At 42.0% G+C, this 25,135-nt stretch overlaps 2 protein-coding genes across 2 annotated transcripts; one reads left to right on the top strand and one right to left on the bottom strand.

Annotated features, from left to right (window-relative positions):
* Positions 1 to 645: 645 nt before the first annotated feature.
* On the top strand, positions 646 to 11,156 carry LOC146983270 (carbohydrate sulfotransferase 12-like). The gene is made up of 5 exons (XM_085785328.1): positions 646 to 749; positions 5,564 to 6,265; positions 7,132 to 7,284; positions 7,407 to 7,586; positions 7,892 to 11,156. Exons 2-5 carry the CDS (start codon positions 5,903 to 5,905, stop codon positions 8,438 to 8,440), a joined length of 1,245 nt encoding a protein of 414 aa, XP_085641454.1. The 5' UTR covers positions 646 to 749; positions 5,564 to 5,902; the 3' UTR covers positions 8,441 to 11,156.
* A 5,237-nt stretch (positions 11,157 to 16,393) lies between these two features.
* c1qtnf6a (C1q and TNF related 6a) lies at positions 16,394 to 21,240 on the bottom strand. The gene is made up of 3 exons (XM_085784769.1): positions 20,838 to 21,240; positions 18,135 to 18,338; positions 16,394 to 17,018 (listed from the first exon to the last, which is right to left on the bottom strand). Exons 2-3 carry the CDS (start codon positions 18,328 to 18,330, stop codon positions 16,468 to 16,470), a joined length of 747 nt encoding a protein of 248 aa, XP_085640895.1. The 5' UTR covers positions 18,331 to 18,338; positions 20,838 to 21,240; the 3' UTR covers positions 16,394 to 16,467.
* Between the last annotated feature and the right edge of the window lie 3,895 nt (positions 21,241 to 25,135).

Genomic DNA, 25,135 nt, shown 5'->3' with positions numbered 1-25,135 from the left:
TTTTTTACTTTTGTATGTTCATGCTCAGTGTGTATCTCTCTGTGTGTGTGTGTGTGTGTGTGATCAAAGCAGAATGACTGCCAGAGTACACAGCTATATTAAGCAAAATTTCATGAGAACACAGTGCTGAGAGTAACATCAGGAGTGGGGGTGAAATATATGAGGCTGATTGAAAGCAGATGATAGTGTGTGTGCGTGCGTGCGTGCGTGCCTGCGTGCGTGCCTGTGTGTGTGCGCGCGCGTGTGTTGCAAAGTGAATCAGCTGCTCTGTGGGGGCTCCTTGCTACGTTTGATGTCACAGGATGAAAAGGGCTCACAAATAACAGGATTGTAACCGCATCAGCCCGAGGCTACATGAACGCAAACAGATCCCCGCAGCCACATTTTCTTTATTATCACTCTTTTGGTGTAGTTTTTTGGAGTGAGAATGACATTTGTTTTTCGCAGGTACAGCAGGTTATTTTCAGCACACAGTTCCCGTAGGGAGGGGGCGGTAGGGGGAGGGGGGGCAGGAGCTGTGGGCTGTCTACATAAATCATCCCAGGGTAGAGACATGTTATGCTGGAGCTGACCCAGAAAAGTGATTTTTTCCCCTCATGAGCTCACTCTGCAGAAACCCCAGCTCCAAACTCTCGCGGTGCTTGGCGTGCTCCCGCTCCAGCTCCTCAGATGAGAAAAGGGGGCTCGCATCGCAGGCAGACTCAGCTGACGCGGCGCTGGGAGCGGAGCAGACCGCCACACAAAAAGAGGTGAGGAGACGCGGGTCTATTTCTCTCTGTCCTATTGTTTCTCATACACCAGGAAAGTAAAGAAGCGTGTCTCCCCTCGGTTGTAAAGACATGTTTGCAGCAGCTCTTTCTTCTCCAGGGAGGAGCTCCTCTTCTCTGACACCTTGATGCCGCCAGCCAGGCACACTAGCGATGTGCATGGATGAGACCACGGGCTGTACGGAAGCCCGTTGTTTTCTTTTGCTGCTCTTCGTTATCACCACGTAAAAAAAAAAATGTGACCAGCGGCTCCCTCCTCCACGCGACACTGTAGTGAGCGCGAGCCACATGCCGCGTGCCTCCCGGCGTGAGGAACAGTCCGTCCCCGCGGCACCGCTCTCCCATCAAAGACCACATTGTGTCCGGTCTGGCATCCGCTGACGGCTGCTGCGGACAGGACGGTGTGATTTATCAGCCGCTCGGTGTGAGCTCAGGCTGCTCGGCTGCTCTTACGGCTTCTGCCCGTTGTTTACACAGCTGCTTTGATACCGGGGCTGAACGAAACACGGTGGTGGAGCAGCAGCTAACCCCCCGGTAGCCCCGGTAGATTGATAAACTACCGCTTGCAGTTCACGTTGCATCAAGACTTCTTTGACACCGAGAGAGTTAAGAGATAATGTCAACACAGTAAGGTGCGAGGAGCGTCAGCTAAGACATTTAAAGAGTTAGTTCCCCTCTGTATCCTTAAATATTGATTTTAATTTCAGCCTAGGCTTCCATATAGAATATACAAGTCACAAAGTCCTTAGCCTCGTTGCGCCTATACTGCTATTCATGATAAGCAGGCTGTGCTGACAAAATACATAGGGTGAAGTCAGGTAAAATGGGCCACTTTTTGGTAAACGATTAATAAGACCATCAAAAACGCTATGCATGAAATCCATTGATATTTTTAAAAATCGACATAGGTCTCTTAAATGTTTCTGTGTGAAAAAAAAATTAAAAAGTATAATTATTTTGGAATTATGAGAGTTAAAGTATCGGGATATTCCCTCTCGAGGTACGATGAAGGTTCAGGTAAAATGGGCCAGCCGTTCAGTTAAATTGGGCCAAGAGAGAACAACACAGTAATTTTAGCAGAAATCATTAAAATTTTAATAATTAATTGACACTACTACTAAACTACAACACTAAACTTAACATTAACAGTAAAAACATAAGAGGTTGAAGACATTTTTTAATCTTAAAATGCATTTTAAAATTACATGATCATGTTGTTGCTATGCTCTTTGTGAACTGACTATGTTATAGGCTCTTTTACTGTGTGTGTATGTGTGTGTGTGGCATTATAGATGCCATTTTTTCCCCCACAGTGCTAATGGCACCATGAGTGGCACTGACCAACCTTGGATATATATCTAACTTTGAACATGTTTTGCACCCTCAATTTCTGTATAACTTCAGTGTAAGACTGTGTTTTGTATGTGGCCCATTTTAGCTGAAATGCATGGCTCAATTTACCATGATGCATTAAGGTAAATTGAGCCACCCACAAAAAATGCATTTAAATTAAAAATAAGTAAGCTTGGCAAGAATTTTGCATTCTATCCAATGGGGGGAATCACAATGTGTATTATAAATCACATTTTTTATTGTAGATCTGTTTTTTTACGGAGTTATCAACCTTATCAGTTTCAAGTGAAATTTGTTTGCCAGGCCACTTTTCGCACACTTCTCCTCAGCAGGCTGAATATAAGGCATTGTCCCATCCACAACAACAACCAGAGACCACTCAAATCAATTGTTTTTTTTCAAGTACAGTTGTAGCAACAATTTGAAATCATTTACAGCCATTGCCTGTTAAAACTTAAAAAGCTAGGAGGCTCAAACCTTAACTGGCTCATTTTACCTGATGGCCCAATTTACCTGATGTCACCCTATCTATCCAAAAAGAAAAAAAAAGCCAACCAATCAATGGATACGTTAATAATATTGTATTATATTGCATATTACAACACAAAAGATGATCACACTTGGGTATCTGTCTTTATTTGATTAGTAAATAAAAGCAATAATATATTAATTAAAGCCGCAAGCGGCGATGACGGGCCCTCGCTCACACATGCGACCGCGGGGCCTGAGGCATGTCGGGGCTGCAATGTTTTGTTCATCCACCAGGTGGTGCTAAGCAGTTGTAGGTGGGTGCGTTCAGGGGCGGCCCCTCATCACTCATGTGAAGTTTGGAGTGAATCGGACAAAGCATGAGGGAGTTATGAGCAGTTAATGGTTCATCCACTAGGGGGCAGTAATGGGATGCGTGCAGGTGTGTTCAGGGTCAGTCCCTCATCACACATGTGAAGTTTGGAGGAAATCGGACAATGCTGATGTAAAATATGCCACTTCCTGTTTCCACTAGGGGGCGACATGAGTGAGATCGCCTATGAGCATATGGAGACGTTGAGGTCGTGACCCTGGACCTGTGTACCAATTTTCATGTTGATACGAGTTCATTAAAGCCATCATAAAGGCAAACGTATTTTAATGGCGAGGAATTGACGCCGCGTCGCCACACGGACGCCATTACTCGTAGCTTCACAGCGTTCATGATGTAGCTTCACCACCTTAGTCTGCATGTTTTAGAAGTGGAATGAAGTTGATGGGGTCAACTATGTGGCATCAGTACACGTTAAGGTAAAACCTGGCCACTTCCTGTTACCACCAGGGGGCGCTATGAGTGACGTAGGAAATTAATATATCGGGACGTTCAGGGCGGAGCCAACATTATGTCCAGCAAGTTTGAAGTTGATCGGATAAAGTATGTGGGCGTTAGAGCTGTTCGAAGGTGAAATGGCGAGCAAACGAAAAGTCGCCAAAATCCTCAAGGCCCCAGAAGCCACGCCCTTTGACCTAGAGACCTGCGGAGCACAACTTTTGATCAGAGTGGCATCTCGGTGGTCTCTAGCCAATTTGAAGTCAATCGGACAAAATCTGTAGGAGAAGTTAGATCAAACAGGTCAAAAATTCAAATCAAAATGGCCGACTTCCTGTTGTGATTTCACCATGACATTAAGAGGCTTTTTTGTGTGTCTTGCCATGTTCTATAAACCCATTAAATTTCATGCGTCTAGGTGACACACAAAGGCGGGGCTGATGTTTTGAAATTTTCTAGGGGGCGCTATTTAGCCATTTGGCCACGCCCATTTCCAACGACTTTAAAATATCAAATTTTTCGCCAGTCCTGATGTGCATGCCAAAATTTACGCGTTTTGGGGCATGTTGAAGCCTCCAAAAATGCGATCCTTTTGAGAGAAAAAGAATGAAAGAAAGAAAGAATAATAATAAACAGAGCAATTACAATAGGGCTTTCGCCGGGCGACTTGCAGTCGCCGCTCGGGCCCTAATTAATAGTTTCGATTTTGGACTCTTTGTTAAACAAAACAAGACATTTTATGATATGGTAATGAGACTTTAAAAGAATATTTAGTGAAGTTTATATTCAAAGAAAAAACTATACTATAGCCACTGTACTATACTATATACTTTTGCCATTATAGGCACAAAAACAATACATCATATGATATATTTTAGAGTGAGCTGCAGTAGAATCTACTGTAGGCCTATTTACCTTGGAAATGTATTTAAGTATAAAATTGGAATACATGTAAAAATTGTACTTAGTAATTAAAGTAGGATATGTAGTGGATGTACTTAATGATTTCCCCCCACTAACAGAGGATCTCTATTGCTGCTCCTGATATATCTGATAAGACAGACCTAAGAGAGAAGATGGCAGTTAATTCGTTGGTGTGCAGCGATGAGGAGTGGAGACGGGAATGATGATTTTCCATGTCAATGGTCCCCTCTCAGCGTCAGGAAAGAGGAAATAATATGTGGACTGTTGCACAAGAGCTCCATATTTAGATGCCTGTGGACATGGAGAATGCGACGCTCTTTGATTTTTAAACTCAACAGGAAGGAGGAGATAGATATAGAGTGTAATTAGGAAACATTAATTTGTGATCGAGATAAAAACTACATCTAGAACAGACACTGTGTTTGTCTTCTCGACTCCTTCAGGGAATCTCTGCAGCTCTCCGCAGAGTAATGGGCTATTTTGTGGACTGTGTGAGCACAGTGAGCTTCAGTGTGTTTTGTACACACAGAACGTATCTTGGTTAGGTGTGTGAAATATTTGCTATTGGCCGTCTTTCAAAGGCTGCTAACATAGGGGCTATTTATTACTTCAGAGGTGCTCAGTATTAAAGTGTGCCAAGTTAAGGTTGTACCATAATCCATAGGAAGCCTGGTATGGGTACAGCGGGACACTTGTGCGATGCAAAACTCATTACCCACATGCCCCCTGGCACGCTGATATCTGACAACCACTTGTGATTTTACTGCAGGGAGTGGGAGTTCGCTCAACTTCAAGAGGTGAAGGAGAGGTCCACTGTCAAAAGCTGAGCCCAGTAAACAGTCAGACTCACTCACTTTGCTCTGGTTTTCAAGCTTTGGTCAGTAGCAGAGCCAGAACACCTCAGCAGCAACACTTGCATGATAAATTGCCAAGTTCTATTTCACAACCTTGGTCTGTCGTGATGTTTTGATCTAAATTTGGTTTTTCCATCGAAGTGCCTTTGTGCTGTTGAATTCTTTGCTTTTCTGTTTCTTCATGTTTTCATGTGCCACTGAAAAATCCAGCGATTGATATTTTGTCATTCTGGTGTTAGTTTTTTTAGCCAACAATAAGACAAATACATTATCTTTTTTCAGAAACGGGAGTGGTTTTCTCAGGAAGAGTGAATTAACGGTGGTTTTCTCTGTCTTTGTTGTGTGTGTGTGTGTGTGTGTGTGTGCAGGCTGCTGCTGCGTGGAGCAGAGGTGAGCGCTAATCCATGAATGGCCAGTTCCACTCCTGAGCAGCACACTCCTGCAGTGCACCAGCATCATGATAAGCCCTACCACAGACTCTGCTATAGCTGCCGTTATCTTTATCTATCGCCATGGTGAGAGAGAGCTTCTGGACCTTGACTCTGTTGCTATGGTGACCCTGTAGCAAGAACCCTGGTGATCACATAAAAAAAAAAAGATCCAGGTAAACTATTCCAATCTGCTGCCATGGCGATGCTGTAGAGACGCCCTGTATAGTTATAATAAGTCTGTTGCTATGGTGATACTGTAGCAAAGCAACAGTCACTATGGGAACGTCCAGGATGTTCCGCATTTTTGTCGTCCTGGGCTCGGCCTTCATGATCCTCCTCATCATCATCTACTGGGACGATGTGGGAGCCTCTCACCTGTATCTGCACACTCCCGTCTCGCCGGGGCCCAAGATCCCACACCCCCCTCCCCAGCAGCCCCACACCCCCCGCACCCCGTCCTTCCTGTCCGACATCGATGCCTTCGTTAACCAGTTCCTAGAGCCAGGAACCGGTGAGCCCACGGACCCCGTTCCCGCTGACACAAGCAACCAATCAGACAAAGCCGAGGAGCGGTACATACCGCGGCGGGAGTGGAAGATTCACCTGACCCCAGTGGCAGCGGAGCTCCGTGAGAGACAGGTTAATGTCTGAGATCATCATTGTTATTGTTTATTATTGTCATTCATATTTTGTAGTAGTAGTACACATTCTCTGTTGTAAAATGTGTTCTTGTCTGTAACAACATCTATTGCACGTCTGCCCGTCCTGGGTGAGGGATCCCTCCTCTGTTGCTCACCCTGAGGTTTCTCTGATTTTTCCCTGTTAAAAGGGTTTTCCATGAGTTTTTCCTCAGTCAATGTGAGGGTCTAAGGGCAGAGGATGTTGCTATGATGCCATGTGAAGCCCTTTGAGACAAACTGTTTGTAAAAACGGGCTATACAAATACAATTGCCTTGCCATTGCCTAGTAGTAGTAGTAGTAGTAGTAGTAGTAGTAGTAGTAACTGATTAATCTTCCATTCATGGCAGTAGCCGGTTTTATGCTCGTTCCCTGGGCCATTTAAACAGGGCCCTTGTTAATGTTATTGGTTTCCTGCAGAGAAAAGTCCAAATGTGTATTATTAAAAAGGCCGGTGGAGAGAACGTGGTGCTCACATACAGAACATACATATCTAAACCTTGATTAGTTGACATTAGTAGCTCCTCTGATTCAGATAATGTGAATCTGATATCACCTGACTGTCGTATTGGAAGGATTCATAGAAACATTAATTAAAAGGAGCCGACTGAGACTAAAGTCATTTGTTTTTTATGGATTGGAGGAGGCTTTACAGCCTTGTAATATTGATGGATTTTTACAAACTTCCAATAATGCTCATGAGTAAACGGAATTGCTGCAAGAGCCTTTCTTTCTTTCTTTCTTTCTTTTGTTCTTTCGCCCATACCTGAAGTTTTGTTTCTTTATCATCAAAAATATTGATTAGTTTTATCACATGCACTACCCAGGAGCAGCGGCGGAAGCTACTTCAGGAGATGTGCGCAAATGACAGTGTGGTGTTTCCTGGCAAGAACCGTTCGTTTGATGACATTCCCAACAAGGAGCTGGATCACCTTATTGTGGACGACAGACACGGCATCATCTACTGCTACGTCCCTAAGGTAGGTTCTGGTGTTGGTCGGATGGACTCGTCAGCTCAACGCGCATCGACTGAGATATTGTTTTCCTGCCCGTGTCTCAGCTTGTTTCTACCTGACTGTGTGTGTGTGTGTGTCTCTCTCAGGTGGCATGCAGTAACTGGAAGCGCATCATGATAGTTCTCAGTGAGAGCCTGCTGCAGGATGGCGTTCCCCAGAGAGACCCGCTGGCCATCCCTAGGGATCTGGTCCACAACAGCAGCATGCACTTTACCTTCAATAAGTTCTGGAAGCGCTACGGAAAGTTTGCACGGCACCTTATGAAGGTATGTGCTCATGTTGCACTTTTTGTGTCATCATAGTAACACACATGTTTTTGTGTTTTTGTTAAAAGCAGAATAGTCTGTTCATTACATGTACTACCTGCTTTGATCTATGTTTAATGCAGAGTAACATTAATTATTAACATTAATTACTGTGACACATGTGGCTGACCTTTTATTACAGAATGACTGACATGGGTTCATTTTGCTTTTACCTGATGTACCAGTCGGCATCATATTAACAATATCTGCTCTAATTCATGGCCATTACACTGTGTGTGATAGTATTGTGTTGATTTTTTTCCAAGGTGAAGCTGAAGAAGTACACCAAGTTCCTTTTTGTGCGAGACCCGTTTGTGCGTCTCATCTCTGCCTACCGGAACAAATTTGAGCTGCGCAACGACGATTTTTATCGGCGCTTTGCACAGGTCATGCTGCGTCGCTATGCCAACCAGCCCACACCTCCCGCCTCCGTGGACGAGGCGTTCGCCGTGGGCATCCACCCCTCCTTCTCCCACTTCATCCAGTACCTCCTGGACCCTCAGACGGAGAAGGACATGCCCTTCAACGAGCACTGGCGGCAGGTGTACCGGCTCTGCCACCCGTGCCAGATTCAGTACGACTTTGTGGGTCACTTGGAGACGGCAGAAGAGGACGCCGAGCACCTCCTCCGCCTGCTGCGGGTGGACAACGTGGTGGAGTTCCCCACGTCCCATAGGAACCTCACAGCCAGCAGCTGGGAGGCCGACTGGTTCAGCACAGTGCCTGTGGAGGCGCGGAGAGAACTGTACAAGCTGTACGAACCCGACTTCAGGCTCTTTGGCTACGACAGACCGGAATCGATCCTCAACGAGTGACTTGTGTTTTTATTAAACCGACCCTCCCACACACAGACAAAAAATGTTTTTACGTCTTGAAACGATGCAGTGTGACACCTCCCTTTTTTGTTCTGGGCTTTTCAAATATGTTCTCCAGTCTTTTCTACACTGAATGTCCACGTCGTTAAGGACACCCACCGCTCCAAAGGTAGCGCACTAACTCAGGTGAAGCCAGGTAACAGCCATTATCCATTGTTGTTTGTCTTTATCAAATCGCAAAGATAATGAGAAGCACAGAGTGCGGCAGCAGGAAATGTGGACTGTGCAGACAGCGGGTGTCCCTAAACACGTCCAACATTCAGTGTAGTCCTTAACTCCAAAAACTCCACCCTGAGTATCTCGCACTCTCGATGTCGCACCGGGCCTCTGATTTGTGATGTCACAGCTCCGTTCGTTGACCAACTGTGGCGATCACACAGGCTTTGTAGCAGGATGTTGCAGAGAAACCTCATCGGAAGTGATGTCACATACGCCATGTTTGTGCTGTCACAGAAAGCCTGTCTGGGATTTTTTTTTTCCTCGGATCGCCACGTGCACACTGGTTTTCTAAGAGCAGGCGATGAAGCTAAAACAAGGTGTTAAAAAGTGAGATTAAAGTGTAGTTGCACTAGCGTGTTAGTTGTCAGCTAATTTATTTCACATTGTGGAAGTGCTATGTTTATGTGAAGCATGAAAGGGATTTTTTTTTTGTTGAACACACTAACGACAGGTGCCAATGTCAGAAACATTATTATGTTATACCTCATACGCATAAAGAAGATATTCATGTGCTACATGAAACAGTGTTCCACCTCATCAACAATCCCTCCTGCATTTTGCAGACCTGGGCACATTTTGGGTTTCAGCACGGAGAAGACCATTAGATTATATGTACAGAATTATTTTCGGATAGCATTTTAGCAGTTTGCTTTTTTTTGACAGTTTTAGGGCGTGATATAAAAAGCCACATCGCAGTCTCATCACATTGAAGCACAGCGGCTCCAGTGAACACGAGACGGAGGAGCTGGATCTGCCTCAGCTTGTCTTTGAGGCGTAAAACTGGAGCTTCAACATTCTCTTGAATTCATCTCCGCTGCATATGCACAGGTGGATTTGAACAGTTTCCTAAAGGGAACGTTTTTCTTTTTTTTTTTCTTTTATTGCTTATTACCATGACGCTGGTATCATCAGCATTTGATCATCTTTGTGTTTTCATGCACAAACTGCAACTGTAACCCTGGAGACTGCAGTGCTGCTGATCCCCCTCCCCGCAAGAACCCCCCTCCCCTTTTCTCCCTAAATATGAACATTTTTTTAAGGGCAGCGATTTCACGGGATGCAGTGTTTTGTAGCAACGAGCTGAACGCTTTACACAACACTCACAGAGAGTGTTCTCGAGTAGGTGCTGTGCTCTGATGCTTTAGCATTTGAAGGACAACTGTAAAGTCGGAGCAAGACGAGGCTGTAGAATTAACGTCAGACTTTCCAAGTAAAGGTTGGCTCGTGGTTAGAGTCAGGATTAATCACATCACGATCTGGGCAAGGATTGGGTCATATGATTTATATTACAAGAGTGGGATGAGAAGATAGTGCCTTTGGTTGCATACATTTACACAGCAAAAAAGTATTTTTGTAGAAGGACTTCATTTTTACTTAGAACACAAATACAGTGCGAGCTGTATGAAGCCACAACAAGGTATATTTGATATACTGGGCCTTGATTATCTTATGTGATTTATTATTTGGGACTAATAGGAAATCACGGAGCCCTTCAGCAAAGCAGTCTGACCGTCTCTCTGGGAATTTGTACGAGTTGTGATTGTGTGAGGACTCTTGTCAGTGTGCTTTTCAAAGTGGTCGTGTCATTTACCACATGTGTGATCTGTACTGTATGTGATGTCATGGACATGCTTCTGCTACATTGTCACTGAGGTGTACGCGTTGTAAACACATTATTGACTCAGTGTTGTCTCACTGCCTTTTTAGTTTATTTTCTATGCATGGGGTGTTTTTGGTCCGGCGAAAAACTGAATATTGTTTTTCATCTTAATTAAACTTTAACTTCTTACTTGCTTAGTTTACACCTGAATAGGATAGATTATCAAACACCAGTGGCTGGTTTTCCCAAAAGTGTGTTCCTGTCATAGTGATGCAGGTTTATACTCACACTTCATCCTACACTCCCACACACGCCAGTGTTTGTCAGACTCAGTGTATTTTCATATCTCTTTTATATTCTTACGGTGTTCTATTGTATTTTTTTTGCTGCAAGCAACAGAACTAAAAACATGAAATAATTTTGTAAGGCAAAAAGAAAAAAGTGTATTTATCGGCAGAATTAAACTATGCGCACATTCAGTTTTATATGGGGAAATCAGTCACAATGAGCCTTTTATTAAGATTAGGGTTTGACTGCTGATATGCATATTGTTTTTCCTCAGTGATCTAACAACAACAAGACAACATCACTGCTTTAAAGAGCTTAAATGTTTGTTGAAGCTGCGGTACCAAACCTTGTCCTACATTTCGACCTCATTCCATTTCCTAACAAATAGTGGCACACACCAAAATCTATTTTTTTGGATAGATGTTTTTTGTATTGTTATTCCCCTCGTTCATGGGGGAAAATGCAAAGTATTCATTCAGTTTCATTTGTATTATGGTGTCATGCATCTTCTGGTCAAAGTGCAAGAGAAATAAAGGTAGTGGGGCATGATGGAAGATTAATGAGTCTCTCTTTGTGCACATCACTTGTCTCAACAGAATAAAAAGATAAATGGTTTTATATGGTGTAATGGAACTATACAATTCATATTAGATTATACTGACACAAGATGAATATTGACCTGCTATATTAGCATATTATCAGATATGCAGAGAATAATTCATTGTGGTTTTATCTCAGCACCATGAAGAATCATCACTTTGTGTTGTGACAGTTGACATGAGAGCCTGGTGGAGGAATATATCCACTATCTATCTATCTATCTATCTATCTATCTATCTATCTATCTATCTATCTATCTATCTATCTATCTATCTATCTATCTATCTATCTATCTATCTATCTATCTATCTATCTATCTATCTATCTATCTGTCTGTCTGTCTGTCTGTCTGTCTGTCTGTCTGTCTGTCTGTCTGTCTGTCTATCTATCTATCTATCTATCTATCTATCTATCTATCTATCTATCTATCTATCTATCTATCTATCTATCTATCTATCTATCTATCTATCTATCTATCTATCTATCTATCTATCTATCTATCTATATGTATGTATGTATATATAGATCTATAAAAATAAGGAAACACTGGATGATAGGGTTTGAAAAGACACACGCATACTGTCCATGACAATACGTGTTGTATAGAGGCTGAAGGGCCGAAGAAACAACAGCTAAAGCTACAACAGAAAACATTGGCTTTGATGATCAACTTGACACTGACATCCTCTAGATGTCGCTGTGCTCGTGTTTGTCAAAATCTCCATGGCAACATCTCTTGGAGTAATGACAACATTTTGTAAAACACAAAAACCTCAGTAAAAAGCATCTCCCTTTTCTCCTGTTGATGTGACCTTTGTCTGAATATCATGTTTTATTGTGGCACTGAACATCTCCTGCCGTCCCTCCTCAGACTAACCTCTGGTCAAACACTGCATCACAACAACACAATAGCTACAATGTTTGCATTGCATTTGTTTTTATTTGTAGATAAAAGGTTCACTTTTTTTATTTTTTATTTTAATGCACACAAAACACAATAAACTAGCAAAAAGAGAAAAAAAAAACTACAGAGGATGAAGTTTGTTGGTCAGTTACGCCTGAAAGAGAAAGAACAGGATTGTTAGGGAGAATTAGCTCATGAACCACTATCCTGTCTCAACAGGAGGACGCCCTAATGGCTTAAATGCTGTAAAGTGTGTACTGACAGGAACTATAGCCGGTAAAGACCTCATATCTCCTGCGTTAGCTTAACATCCAGAATGGTCCTACAAAGCCATTAATGGTCCTGGTGCCTTATTATCCCAACATAACACCCTCACAGCTACCAGGCTCCTCTCTGTGGAACCACATGATGCAAAGTACTTCTTTTCTCTCTCTCCCTCCCTCTCCCTATGCATTTATATCACTGCGTGTCATTAACCCTGTATTTTCTCCCTCTTGTAGTCTCTCCCCCTCTCTCTATGCACACTGCATGTCATTAACTCTGTATTTTCTCCCTCTTGTAGTCTCTCTCTCTCTTTCTCTGACTCTGATCTCATTATCATCATTATCATCATTAATTGGTGCTGCTATCATTACAGATGTTTTGATTGATTACACCTATGGATATCGGTGTTGAGTTTCTCTATATTATTGTATGAGTTCTTGACTTCACCCGGCAGAGTGCCTGGAGATAATAGAGGTTACAATGTGACTTGGTACCATAAAAATAACGCTGAATTGAGCTGAATTGAAAATAGCATTAAATATGGGTTGCAAGGGACAAAGACACTTGCCTCCACAAATGTGGATATGTAATTATATTCATAAAGAAACCACCTACTGGGCACACAGGAAACACTCATACTAGCTACGCTGTGGGAAATGACCAGATTTAGATGCAAACAACAGAAAACCTTTATCTAGGCCAAGTTATGACTCTGCTCCCACTGGCTAAATATCTGGTTGTTTCATTTGGCTCAAAATGATGCAGCTAATGATAAGACAAGGATATCAACAAGATAAAAAGATTAGAAACCAATTTGTGGTATTTTGCTATGTTGCTTAATCTCAACTTTCTTAAATTCAGATTCCAATGTAACATTAGTGATCACACGCTATGTAACCATTGTTTGAAAAATCCTTCAAGGCTAAAGGTCAAGACATAGTTTTTCCATTAAATACTTTTTAAGCTCTAAAATATTACATGGTGATGTAATCTGACTTTCCCATGGCCACTGTACACTGAAAAGGTCATAAACTGGTCAGCCCTGCCGGCTGACTCTTGCTCTCCCTCCAGCAACCAGAAAACATTTCACATTATCAGTTGATGAGAAAACTCAGACAGCTCAGGGGCATTAAAAAGATACGTCCAGTCACTGTAATTAACTGTGGAGTCCTGGTCGTGCCTCTGTTTCGTGGGGTTACTGTCAAGTGTCACAAATTTCAGGAACTAATGCAAAGCCAAAACTTAGGTCAGAGATCTATTCAAAATGAACCTAGCATTCTGTTTAATTTTACTTTAAGGATGTTATCCACACTATAAAGCACTGAAGTGCTAAAGTGTGTGTGGTTAATCACGTTAGACTGAACGTGATTTCTGTGGCACTCAAATCTTAAGCATATTCGCTTTTATCCTCCTCCTCCAAAAAAGTTCAGTGATGAATCTTGTTTGTGTCTCCCAGTTGTTGATTACACAAAGACAGCAGATGACTTAAAAGCATCTGTCTGCAAAGAGTTCACAGAGGTCAACTGACAGCACATTATCCTGTGGGTGCACTTTCAGGAAAACACATTTCCGTGTTTATATGTACACACGCACACACACACGCACACACACATTTGGGCACCCTCAGAGCTGCATCAAGCAGACTGAAAACAGCTTTTACCCTCAAGCTGTCAGATGCACAACTCCACCTTGCCCCTACTCCCCCACTGAGGGGCAAAACCCCCTCCACACACACACACACACACACACACACACACACACACGTACACACACACGTACACACACACACACTGTCTATTATTTTTTAGTCTTTTTTTTTGTTTGGTTTTTTTTAATCTATTTTTATTTTAGTTCTGTCTATTTGTTGTGTAACTGATATTTCTTGCACTGCACTCCTGCCTTTTGCACCTTTGTTCTGCCAGCACTGACAGCTGCTAAACTTGGTTTCATTGCTCCCAAGCAATAATAATAAAGTTCAATAGTTGAGCGGACAAGCTGTACTGCCCTCTTGTGGTGAAAAGGTATGTCACACATCTAGCTCTGTCAGTCGACCCACTGCAACACACTTTCTATGGATCCTTTAACATACTATGAGCTCTGTGTGTGTCATGTAGAGGTGTGTGTGCAGCCAGAGGAAGCTCAGGAGTGTTTTCTACTCAGAGCTGTGTGCTGTACCTGAGGAGAAGTAGTTTGATGACGTTTTTCAATAAAATCACAGGCTTGGTTGGTGTAGGTCTCCCGTGTGGTTTTTGGTAATTTTCTCCAAAATCATTGGCCCGATTTCAACCAAACCTTCTGCATTGGACTCCCCTCGGCCCCCCAGATGATATATTTGAATTTGGAGAAATTTGAAGAAATTCGAATTTTGGTTAAAAAAAAACAAACATTTCGACACCCGTGGGGGTTAAAAATGTTTGAAAATTGCCTTGGTCACTTTCTCCAAAACCACTGGCCCGATTTCAACCAAACCTGCGTTGGACTCCCCTCGGCCCCCCAGATGATATATTTGAATTTGGAGAAATTTGAAGAAATTTGATTTTTGGTCAAATAAAACTTTTTCAACACTCGCGGGGGTTAAAAAATTTTGAAAATCGGCTGTGTGGTTTTTGGTCATTTTCTCCAAAATCACTGGCCCTATTTCAACCAAACCTTCTGTGTTGGACTTCCCTCGGCCCCCAAGATGATATACCTGAGTTTGGAGAAATTTGAAGAAATTAAAATTTTTGGTTAAAAAAAAAAAAAAAATTCATCACCCCCGTGGGTTAAAAATTTTGAAAATCACCTGTGTGGTTTTTGGTCATTTTCTCCAAAACCAATTGGCCCGATTTCAACCAAACCTTCTGCGTTGGACTCCCCTCGGCCCCCCAGATGATATATTAGAGTTTTGAGAAACTTGAATTTTGGGCCAAAATGCCAATTTTCAACACCCCCGGGGGGCTAACATTTTTTGCATTTGCTGGAGGGGTCTTTCGCCATTTTCTCCAAAACCACTGGCCCAATTTCAACCAAAACTTCTGCGTTGGACTCCCCTCGGACCCCCAGATGATATATCGTCACTGTCTGACATAAACCATGTATGTCGAAAGCGGTAACTTTTCAGGAAACCCCTCAGTCAAACACAGGAGTGTGTTGTTTGATTTACACTTGACCAGAATACATCTTCAAATTTATGCCAGGTTCAAAGTATCAACTTGAAAACTAATTTCTGCTTCCCACAAATGACCAAACAAAATTTCTGCAGGTTTCAAGGTTAGTTTTATTTATTTATTTTTATCACTAGGCTACTAGTGATAAGTAAACAAATGTTGCCTGGCAACACAATCAGTCACCAAATCATTGAGTTTAGGGTGCCCAACAACATTAATCATCAGATCCATTGAATAAACTCTCTAGACTCTGTCTTGTAACATACAAGACGTGTCTTTGACCCATCAGAATTGTTTTTGTGTTTCATGTTGTGTTTTGACCCTCAGGTTCATGGGTCACAGTCATCAGATATATTTCTAACTTAATAGCCTACGACAAATATGATCAGCACCATCTGGCAAATTTGTGAAACACAAACCATTCAAGTACAGTTTTACAAAACTCAAAAGTCAAAGATGCCATTTACAAAAGTTGAGTTAGCACCATATTTTAGCACCACACGAATGTTAACTTTTCAAGTGTACTTTTTCTTTCCCTATGCTGCATAAATCATCAATTACTTTCTGGCAACACTAAATATAAGCCATCTCTCACTTCATTTTCTGCCATTAAAAGAAACAGATAACAAATTATGTTCTTGTTTAAAATTAATAGTCTTATTACCCTGTGGAATGGGAAATGCAAGAATCCTTCTTGTTGTTGTGATATCTAATCAGACAAATATACAAAATGAATCCACAAATTCTGACACTTTCCCTTTGGGGCGGTGAGCGTATTAAGCTTACTTCATAAAAAGGTATCACTGATTCTGCTACAATAACTGTGATTCTGGCACCAAAGATGAAGTATGTTGAACATCTTTTTTCAAAAAAAAAAAAAAAAATCAAGGAAGACATTCGTTTGCTCAACAGTCACATCCTCAGTTTGTCTTCCTTCTCTTCTTCATTAGTCCTCTGTGTTTGCTTTGATGAGGTACCCATTGAAAGTGATATAGACATCTACATCATCGCTGTAAATTGCATTCTCCCTCTCCCTCTTGTAGAGTCGGACCCAGACCTCGTCGTCCAGCTCCAGCTCCAGCATCAGGCTCTGACTCTGCATGATGGAGCGGTCGCTGGGTTGGGCGTACACGATGGCCTGCTCTTTGTCGTTCCGTATGATGTGCAGATATGTCTCCTTGAAGTTCCATGTGTGAATGTTGACGTTGAAGAAGTAGATCCCTGGGATTTGGCAGAGGAACTTCCCGCTGAACATGTCGAAGTGGCCTTGTTGATTGACGAAGACCGTGTCAAACACCAGCACCTGGTAGGACTCCAGGCTGTGGAGTGATTTGCGACGACCAACAGAGAAGGCGGAGTATTGCACTTTGCATGGGTCTCCTGGAGGACCTGCCTGACCCTTAGCGCCGTCTTGGCCAACAGGTCCCATTGGGCCTGGGGGGCCTTCTTGTCCAGTTTTACCTGGCGTCCCTCTGTCGCCACGATCTCCTTTGTCACCTACACAGAGTGATATTAGTCATACTTAGAAGCTTACAAAAGACAGAAATGATACTTGGTCACTAAAGGTACATCAACCCCAATCCATTTAACAGGTGTTTTCTTGGGCCAGCTTAACTTTCTTTAAAGGGATAGTTCACCCAAAATTCAAATTTCGCTCATTATCTACTCACCCTCATGTCAACTAGGAGCTGTGAGAGCCCTCCGTGCCTTCTCTGAGTTACAGGGGGGTCCGCGCAGCAGTGTTTGTCCATAATGGTTGTGAATGGATATCACTTTTCTTCATCCAAAAAGACACACCAAAAAACATCCAAATACCTCCATACTGCTCGTCTGTAATGTCCCTCTTGTGTTGAAGCCCAGACATGAGAAATTGTTCCAAAAAAAATTAATTAAGTCTATATTTTAAGCTTGTTTGTAGTGGAAGCTCCCAGTGTCTCAGTTCACTGCTCCTCCTGTGTCAGTGCACTGACCGGCGGAACAATTTCTCATGTCGGGGCTTCAATACAAGAGGGACATTACAGACGATCAGTATGGTCGTGGTGTGTCTTTTTGGACGAAGAAAAGTGGTATCCATTCACAACCATTATGGACAAATACTGCTGCGCCAACCCCCCCGTAACTCAGAGAAGGCACGGAGGACTCTGAAAATTCTCACAGCCCTTAGTCGACATGAGAGTGAGTAATGAGTGAAATTTGAATTTTGGGTGAACTATCCCTTTAAACCACATGAACTGAACCAAACACACAGACACACTGGACCTGATGTGGAGTTGAGTTTGGTGTCCAATGACCCAGATGAGTTCATGTCTCAGGAAGGAGCTGACTTTTTTTTACTTACTGGCACATTGTTCTACAAGTTTAACAATCAGGACTCTGTGCTAGATTTTTTTTTTCCATTTCAAAACTGGAGCTCATAGTTTGGAAACTGCTCTGTTTATCCCAAAAAGTCTATAGTGAGTGTGCTATGTTCAGTTGTGCCAGTACAGTTTACAATCTCTTGTGCTGACTTTAAACTTTGGGGGAAAGTAAACTTGAATGGTTTTCTGTAAAGTGCTTGAAACCTTCTAGATCCAATACATACGAATGCCTACAGCGGCCTGTCCTTTGAGTTACCTTTAAGGATTGTCATGTTGATGTAGGTGCGGACTTCTGGCACATAGCTGAATCCCCCAACAGATGGCTGGTCTCCACTGCCCTCTGCTGGTTCCAGGTCATCACAGCAGCGCTTGCAGGGGGCAGGTGAAGCTCTTGGGGGAGGCACCAAGTCCACCAGGGAGGAGAGGGACAGAAGGAGAAGGACACCCAACATGGCTGTGCCTAAAGAGTAATAAGAGATGATGATCAGATGATTGGAAGGACCTCAGAGTCTTAGCTTTGTGTTTGAACACATCTGGATCCTGGTGACTTTTACTTTACAGCCGACTTCACTGAAACCATCTGCAAGTTGATCAGTCTTGTAAATCTTATTGTGCGCTTTCTATGGCTTTAAAAAAAAAATGTTTTATGTGTATTTTTGTATGTGGTTGATGGGTCTGGCGGCATTGTGCCCAAGCCAAATTCCCCCCCAGGGGAACAATAAAGTATCTATCTATCTATCTATCTATCTATCTATCTATCTATCTATCTATCTATCTATCTATCTATCTATCTATCTATCTATCTATCTATCTATCTATCTATCTATCTATCTATCTATCTAGCACCTATTTTCATAGTACTGTGCCTTTGTTAGACAATGGTCCAAAAGCTACCTATATTACAGTATTCTGCTAAGCATGGAAAGGGAAATGCTCTGCCGTGTTTGCATTCCGTTAAACCAATCAGCAAAATCGTGGAAATCCTGGATGCAGAGACACTGCTGTTGCGAGCTAGTATCACAGACCTGGTTTTGGTCAAACAAGTCAAGGTGAACGCTGTCATTACAGTAAAATAGCCGACATAGCAGAGACTCAGTGTGATAGGTATTCCACGACATGCTTATCCGGTGAATTAGAGTAGTGACGTGATGAAGTTCTCCCACTTGAAGCAAAGGATGCTATTTGACCTGGTGTTCCACAACATTTACTGTAATAATCAATAACAATATCATTAGCTCACATAAATCAATGTGAAAAAGCTAGCTGCCCCACTACTGAAGTCACTCCATTCAGTTTATGTAACATAGCTGAAATATGATGTGTTCAGCAGCTGCTCAGAAAATCAGATCATTTTGTTGTAGATGTAATTCCCAGAGCAGTGGAAAAGAGGACGAGGAATCTTGAACCATGAGCCAGTGAAAATATTGAAAGTGGACTGCACTGTGAGTGACATGTCACTGGTTGTTTAAATGAACTGCTCTAGAAAATTTCCATACATACTTTTGCACAGAGCTGACGCTGACAATTGAGTCAAATGGTTCCTCAAAGACTAATGTTCTCCATAATCCAAACCCCAGAAGTCCAGAAAATGACCTAATTTTGAAGGTGGGGCCACCAGAATAACGACCCTGCCGACACCCCGCCATTCATCAGAGGAGTGGCCTTTTTTTTTCAGGCCAAACAGCTGAGCTGAGAATGTTTCTGTGGAAAAGTCGTGGCCGTCTGCCAGACTGCAGTGATCAGTCAGTGTCTGTGTACTGTCATGGGAACACTGTGTGCTGCTGTGTTTACATTGGACAGCTGCATCCATACTGAGGGTTGCATCCTGCATACATGACTGATGGTCAGTAAAACACACACACACAAACAGAGAGAGAGGGAGAGGGATTATAAATGTTACAAACATTTATGATTACATGTTTTCCACTATGAAAAAAAGGAAAAAAAATAAACAAAAAAATTGGAGGGGCGTCTGTGAGTCTTGGTAACACTGAAGTAGCCTATGTGTCTTTTCTGCAATTGTGTTAGGAGCATAGAAACAGAGGACATTCAACCAGTGGCTTCAGTTGCTGTCCTGTTTGTTTGAAGTGACTCCTAATATTTGTGCAAGGAGACACAAAACAAGCACTCCCAGACATTGATGGCAGTCATATTGTATCTCTTTCAAGACTGGGTGTTTGGCTCCCATGTAAGAGAGGTTCGGGGTCACTGCCTTACACCATTTCCTCTCTCTATTTAAAATTGGAGGAGCTGTTTGGATTTGTCATGAATTTCTGTGTTCATCTGGAGGTCTTAACTGTATTCACCACAATCATAAAACTGTGTGCAATAACAGCATGTGTGTGAATTTCCAAGTTTCTCAGCTGCCCAGTGAATTCAGTAAAAAAATATTATCATTGGTCCTGGGGATGTTTTCTCTCTCCACTTTATCTTTAAGGGAAATCTGCTTCTTGTGTTAAGTTCTGCTGGGATTTACAGACTGAGCCACAGATGATTATTCAGTATCTGATGTGGCTCATACACTGACCTGGGATATTATATAACAGGTTTTTTTTGTGTGTGGAAAACTCTACTTGAACTGGAAACTTGTACATCAAATAGGCAATATATCCAACACTAAATCACATTTATTCTGTCTGCTGGCATCTGAAGTATTTTGACTTGTTTGAAATGACACATCTTATCAACCATTGTTTTACAGTAACCCTTAAAAGTCCTAGTCAAAACAAGCAGGGATATTCCATGAGATGCAGCAATGAAAACAATGTGACTAATTTTTGCATTTTGCAGATTTCTATAGATATTCTGCTTTACAAACCTGTTTGTAGACTAGTGCAGCTTTGGAGCTTGCTACAGACTCTGAATCAAGTTCACAGCTTAAAAAAACGCTCCCTGTCTGTGCTCATGCACCAAGCGCTCAACAGCTGGTATCTGAGATTTGTATCTGAATGAATCTCACCTCGTTGACGTCGCTGCAGCTGCTTCAGTCCACTGAGGAGGCGCAGGGCGGAGGAGAGAGTCGGTCCTGAGTCGGCAGCCCTCTCTCCCTCTCTCTGTCTCGGCAGTTTTAAGATGTTTCCTATTAATCCCTCCTAGTTTCATGGAGACTCTGGCAACAAGTGTCTGTCCACCTATCTGACTGTAAACTCCAGGGTTTGTTGCTACAGGCAAAATGTATGTAGTGAGCAATTCTGAAACGCCTGGACGGATCTATTTATAAACTTAGGGAAAGTCCTGTTCATTTGCCCCTGGGTCTGTGTTTCCGCTGTGCTGAATTCCTCCATACCCCCCATCTGCTGCAGCTGCAAGGAGAGAGAGAGAGAGAGAGAGAGAGAGAGAGAGAGAGAGAGAGAGAGAGAGAGAGAGAGAGAGAGAGACTAGAAAGCAGGAGAGCAATTTGAAATAGAGTCTGGGTTGGGAGGGGTTTTTGGGGCACTACATATTTCCAGATCTGGGTCAGTTTCCTGTTCTGTGTTGAGGAGGGGGATGTAACAATGAGAGAAGGGGTTGGAGGATAAACAGAAAAGCACTAAGGACAGGAGGAATAAGGAGGAATAAGGAGACAGGGAGGGTGTGTGTTGGTGCAGCAGGTGTCAGACCATCACATCATGACATGTTCCCCCAAAATGACTTTTTTCCCACACAAATCGTGTCAGGTGTCTACACATCACACATGCTCCTAACAAACCTGAAGAATCTAATCAGCCAAAGTAAAACAGATATTTATACATTTAGGTAGGGTAGGCTGGTTAACATTTAGGCTACTTGTCGAGAGCTAGGAGCTAGCCCCAAACCCTATAGCCTAGTAGTCACTGTTGAGTATTGGCTGTGCTGAAGTAGCACTTGTATCTTGTTTGATGCAATGCTGGATGAATCATTGGTGTGGCAACAGGTGTCAGTGCTAACAATGGCTATGGAGCAATATAATACTCTTAGAGCTTTTAATGGTGTCATCTTTTAAGCTAAATTAATTTGTCTGATTTGTTTATGGAAAAATTGGACATTTTTGGGAACATGCTTCTTCTCTTTCTTCAGATTAGCCTGTCTTTGAGGAAAAAAACAGTTTCTGTGCTTTATGCTAAGTTAAGTGGCTGTGCATGGTATGCTGACTTGAAGGCCTGTAAATCCCCTTAGGAAACGCTTAGCGATAAAACAAGTGTGGTGTTTTCCAAAATGTAAAACAATTTCTTGAAGCATATTACTTGACTATAAACTATTAGCACAGCTGAGGAGTGACTAATTTACTTTAAAAGCGCTGCAGTGGTTAAACTGTCCACTATTTCACAAAACACCCTCTTAACATCTTGTTAAACCTCTGTGATCCGGCCACCATTATATACACTTGTCCACGGCTTAATACAGACACACTAACCACTTAATAATGACAATTATAATGTTGTGTGTACCACAGCCAGAGAACAAGTGGCGGCGTGGGGCAGGATTTGTGTGCACGTGTAGCGTGAGCACAGCTGTTGAACATTATCGCCTGTGGGTCCCGGGTTCAGGTTTCATAGACTGTTTTACCATTACATAAGAAGAACATTCCTCTGTTTCTCTAGCCAATGTAAACCATTATGAGACGTATTTGAAACCACTTATGTAGACTACATGGTGCTGTTTCCCGTTTTTATTTGCTATCGGCTGTTTTTTGAAATCAGACTCTCATTTCCCAGTGCAGCTTGTAACTCTGTCTGCTTATCCTGACCTGGTGATTTCTCAGCTAGTATAAGGCACTCTTAAATCAGGAGTCTGATCTGATTCATCTCTGTGTTTCAGCTCCATCATCTCTCACACAACATATCATTGAACCTGTCTGGAGTCATCCTTCTCCTCTCTCTGAACCCAGGTGAATCATTTGCTGCTACACCTGGGTGTGGTGATTTACTGATCACAGTAGGCTATAACTGCTCATAAAACTGACTATGTGGCCCTAGGCTGTGTGTTTTGTGGGTTTTTTTTTTGACTCGAACAGTCCCACTCACATTTTTTCCCCAAAACACATTGTTAGTGGTCGACATAAGTATGGGGAATTGCATTCAAATTTGGATGACAGAGGTGAGCGGAAACTTCAGACGTCAAAGCGTTCTTGTGGTTAAGCTAAGGGAAGATAAAGAACATGGACAGCTGGTTCTCAAGCTGGTTGAATAACAGGTTTTATAGTTAAAACGTCTTCTCTGCATGTGCACATTTCATTACCACGTAGCAAGTTTAAGGCAGTAATCTAATTTACGAGCACAACGACTAAAGATAGGATAAAAGTTCCTGCTGTGCCACATTAAAAAAAAAAACTCTCTGTAGAGAGAAGAGCTAAATGGATTGTATTTTTTTCTAATTTTATTTATTTATGTATTTTGTAGATGGGGCAGGAAGTTTTTTTTATTTTTTATTTTGCAGTTGGAAATTAGGAAATATATCAAGTCACGTACTTTGTGTAATGAAAAGATGATGCCTCACACGTCTTTGTTTTAGACTGGACATAGGGGAAATGAAATGGGTGGTCAGCTCTGTGTAACAATTTCTAAATACCTCAAGCAGCCACTAGAGTTCAACACCTTTTGCATCCTTCCCTTCTCAGGGGGATAACATATGAGATTTTTATCTCTTCTGTTTCCTTACAACCTTGTGCCAAGCTGAGAAATAATCCACCCCATAATGATGGTGGCTGACAAGAGCCTACAACTACATCATTTTATTGAGTGTCAAGTATGAGATTAGTATGTGCATATATTTTTTCTGCAATATTATGAAAGAGTAACAGATAACACAGTAAACACGCCTAGACCCACTTGTTGTGTTGTGTGGTTATGCTCTGTTGTTTTCTGATGCATTTGTTTTTGTGGTTTGTTTCTTTTTATTATTGCATTGTTTCTGTATGTGGCATGTTTGCTGTCAATGTATGTGTTTTGGGTTCTATCTATCTATCTATCTATCTATCTATCTATCTATCTATCTATCTATCTATCTATCTATCTATCTATCTATCTATCTATCTATCTATCTATCTATCTATCTATCTATCAAATATTCAACTTTGTTTGATGATTTTCAACATTGAAGTGTGACAAATATGCGAAAAAGAGATAAAGAAATCAGGAACGATACTTTTTCACAGCACTGTACACACACGCACATACACATACACATACACACACACACATAAAATGTAAGCTCCTGGATCTGTTCCTGTTACTTTGGGTAACTGCTTCTCACACTGGCTCTCACCATATTTTCTCTGGCTGCTGTGGTGGTTGAGACTGATCTGGCGTCTTCTCCCTCTGATAGCAACGGTATCTGTCTGTACTCCTCACGGTCAGCCTGACCTCACATCCTCCCATTTCACTGTGGGTTGAATCCAAAACAAACTCTGAAGCTTACAGCTGAATTAACAGGGTATTTTCTCTCTTTTTCTCTCTCTTTCTCTAAGCTCTTTCTCTAAGCTCTTTCTCTCTAAAAGCTTCCTTGACACCCGAAAAACAGCAGAGCTAATAAATGTTACAGTTAGAGATGCCGGTGGTTTTCTGGTTGTGTATCCTAAAGGAGCAAAAACGAGAGGAAGAAGAGTCACCTAGTGGTGGACTCAACACAGTACATCAGATATGCTTCAATCTGCTCTGCTGGGGGATACGAACAAAACAATTAAATTAACAAAGCACAGAGTCAATACTTGGTAAGAATTACCCAGAATTGAGTGGAAGAAATCCTTTTGGTCACCAATGAAACACAATAATTTGTTTTGACCTAGTGCTGTTTTATGTAATTGTTGAGACATTATCCAAACTACTACAGACATGCTCTGTTTGAACTCTACTTCTAATCTTGATTATAAATAATATATGCATCCTTTGAATCATATTATTTATAATTGTGACAGTTTGAATAGTGCGTGCAAGACTCATTTTCCTATCCTGTGAAGATTAAGTGAGCACAATTAGATGAAGAATGCCGAGATTGCCTCATTTTTCAATTTAAAGGCTGACAACTGGGTTCTGAGTAACACGTTAACTGTGAGCAGATGTACAAAAGCGTGTTCTCTTTTGAGTGCAATTCAGTGAAACAGCTTGACATCATTTGGGTATGAAGGTTAACGTTTTTACTTGTTGTGAAATAGAAAGAAACAATTGTAGAAGCACTGATGAAAAGCAACATCTTGTGTGGTTTTTTACCGACATGGCTAAATATTGTAAATTCTCTGTGAGGTGAACGGATGTTGCTGGCTGTGTCAAAGTTAAATGTCAAACCACATTCTAATACACACGC

The sequence above is a fragment of the Trachurus japonicus genome, chromosome 8 (assembly GCF_045865225.1).
Source record: "Trachurus japonicus isolate A0001 chromosome 8, Traja_1.0".
Classification (NCBI taxonomy): domain Eukaryota; kingdom Metazoa; phylum Chordata; class Actinopteri; order Carangiformes; family Carangidae; genus Trachurus; species Trachurus japonicus.
This window is presented reverse-complemented; position numbering and strand designations above follow the sequence as displayed.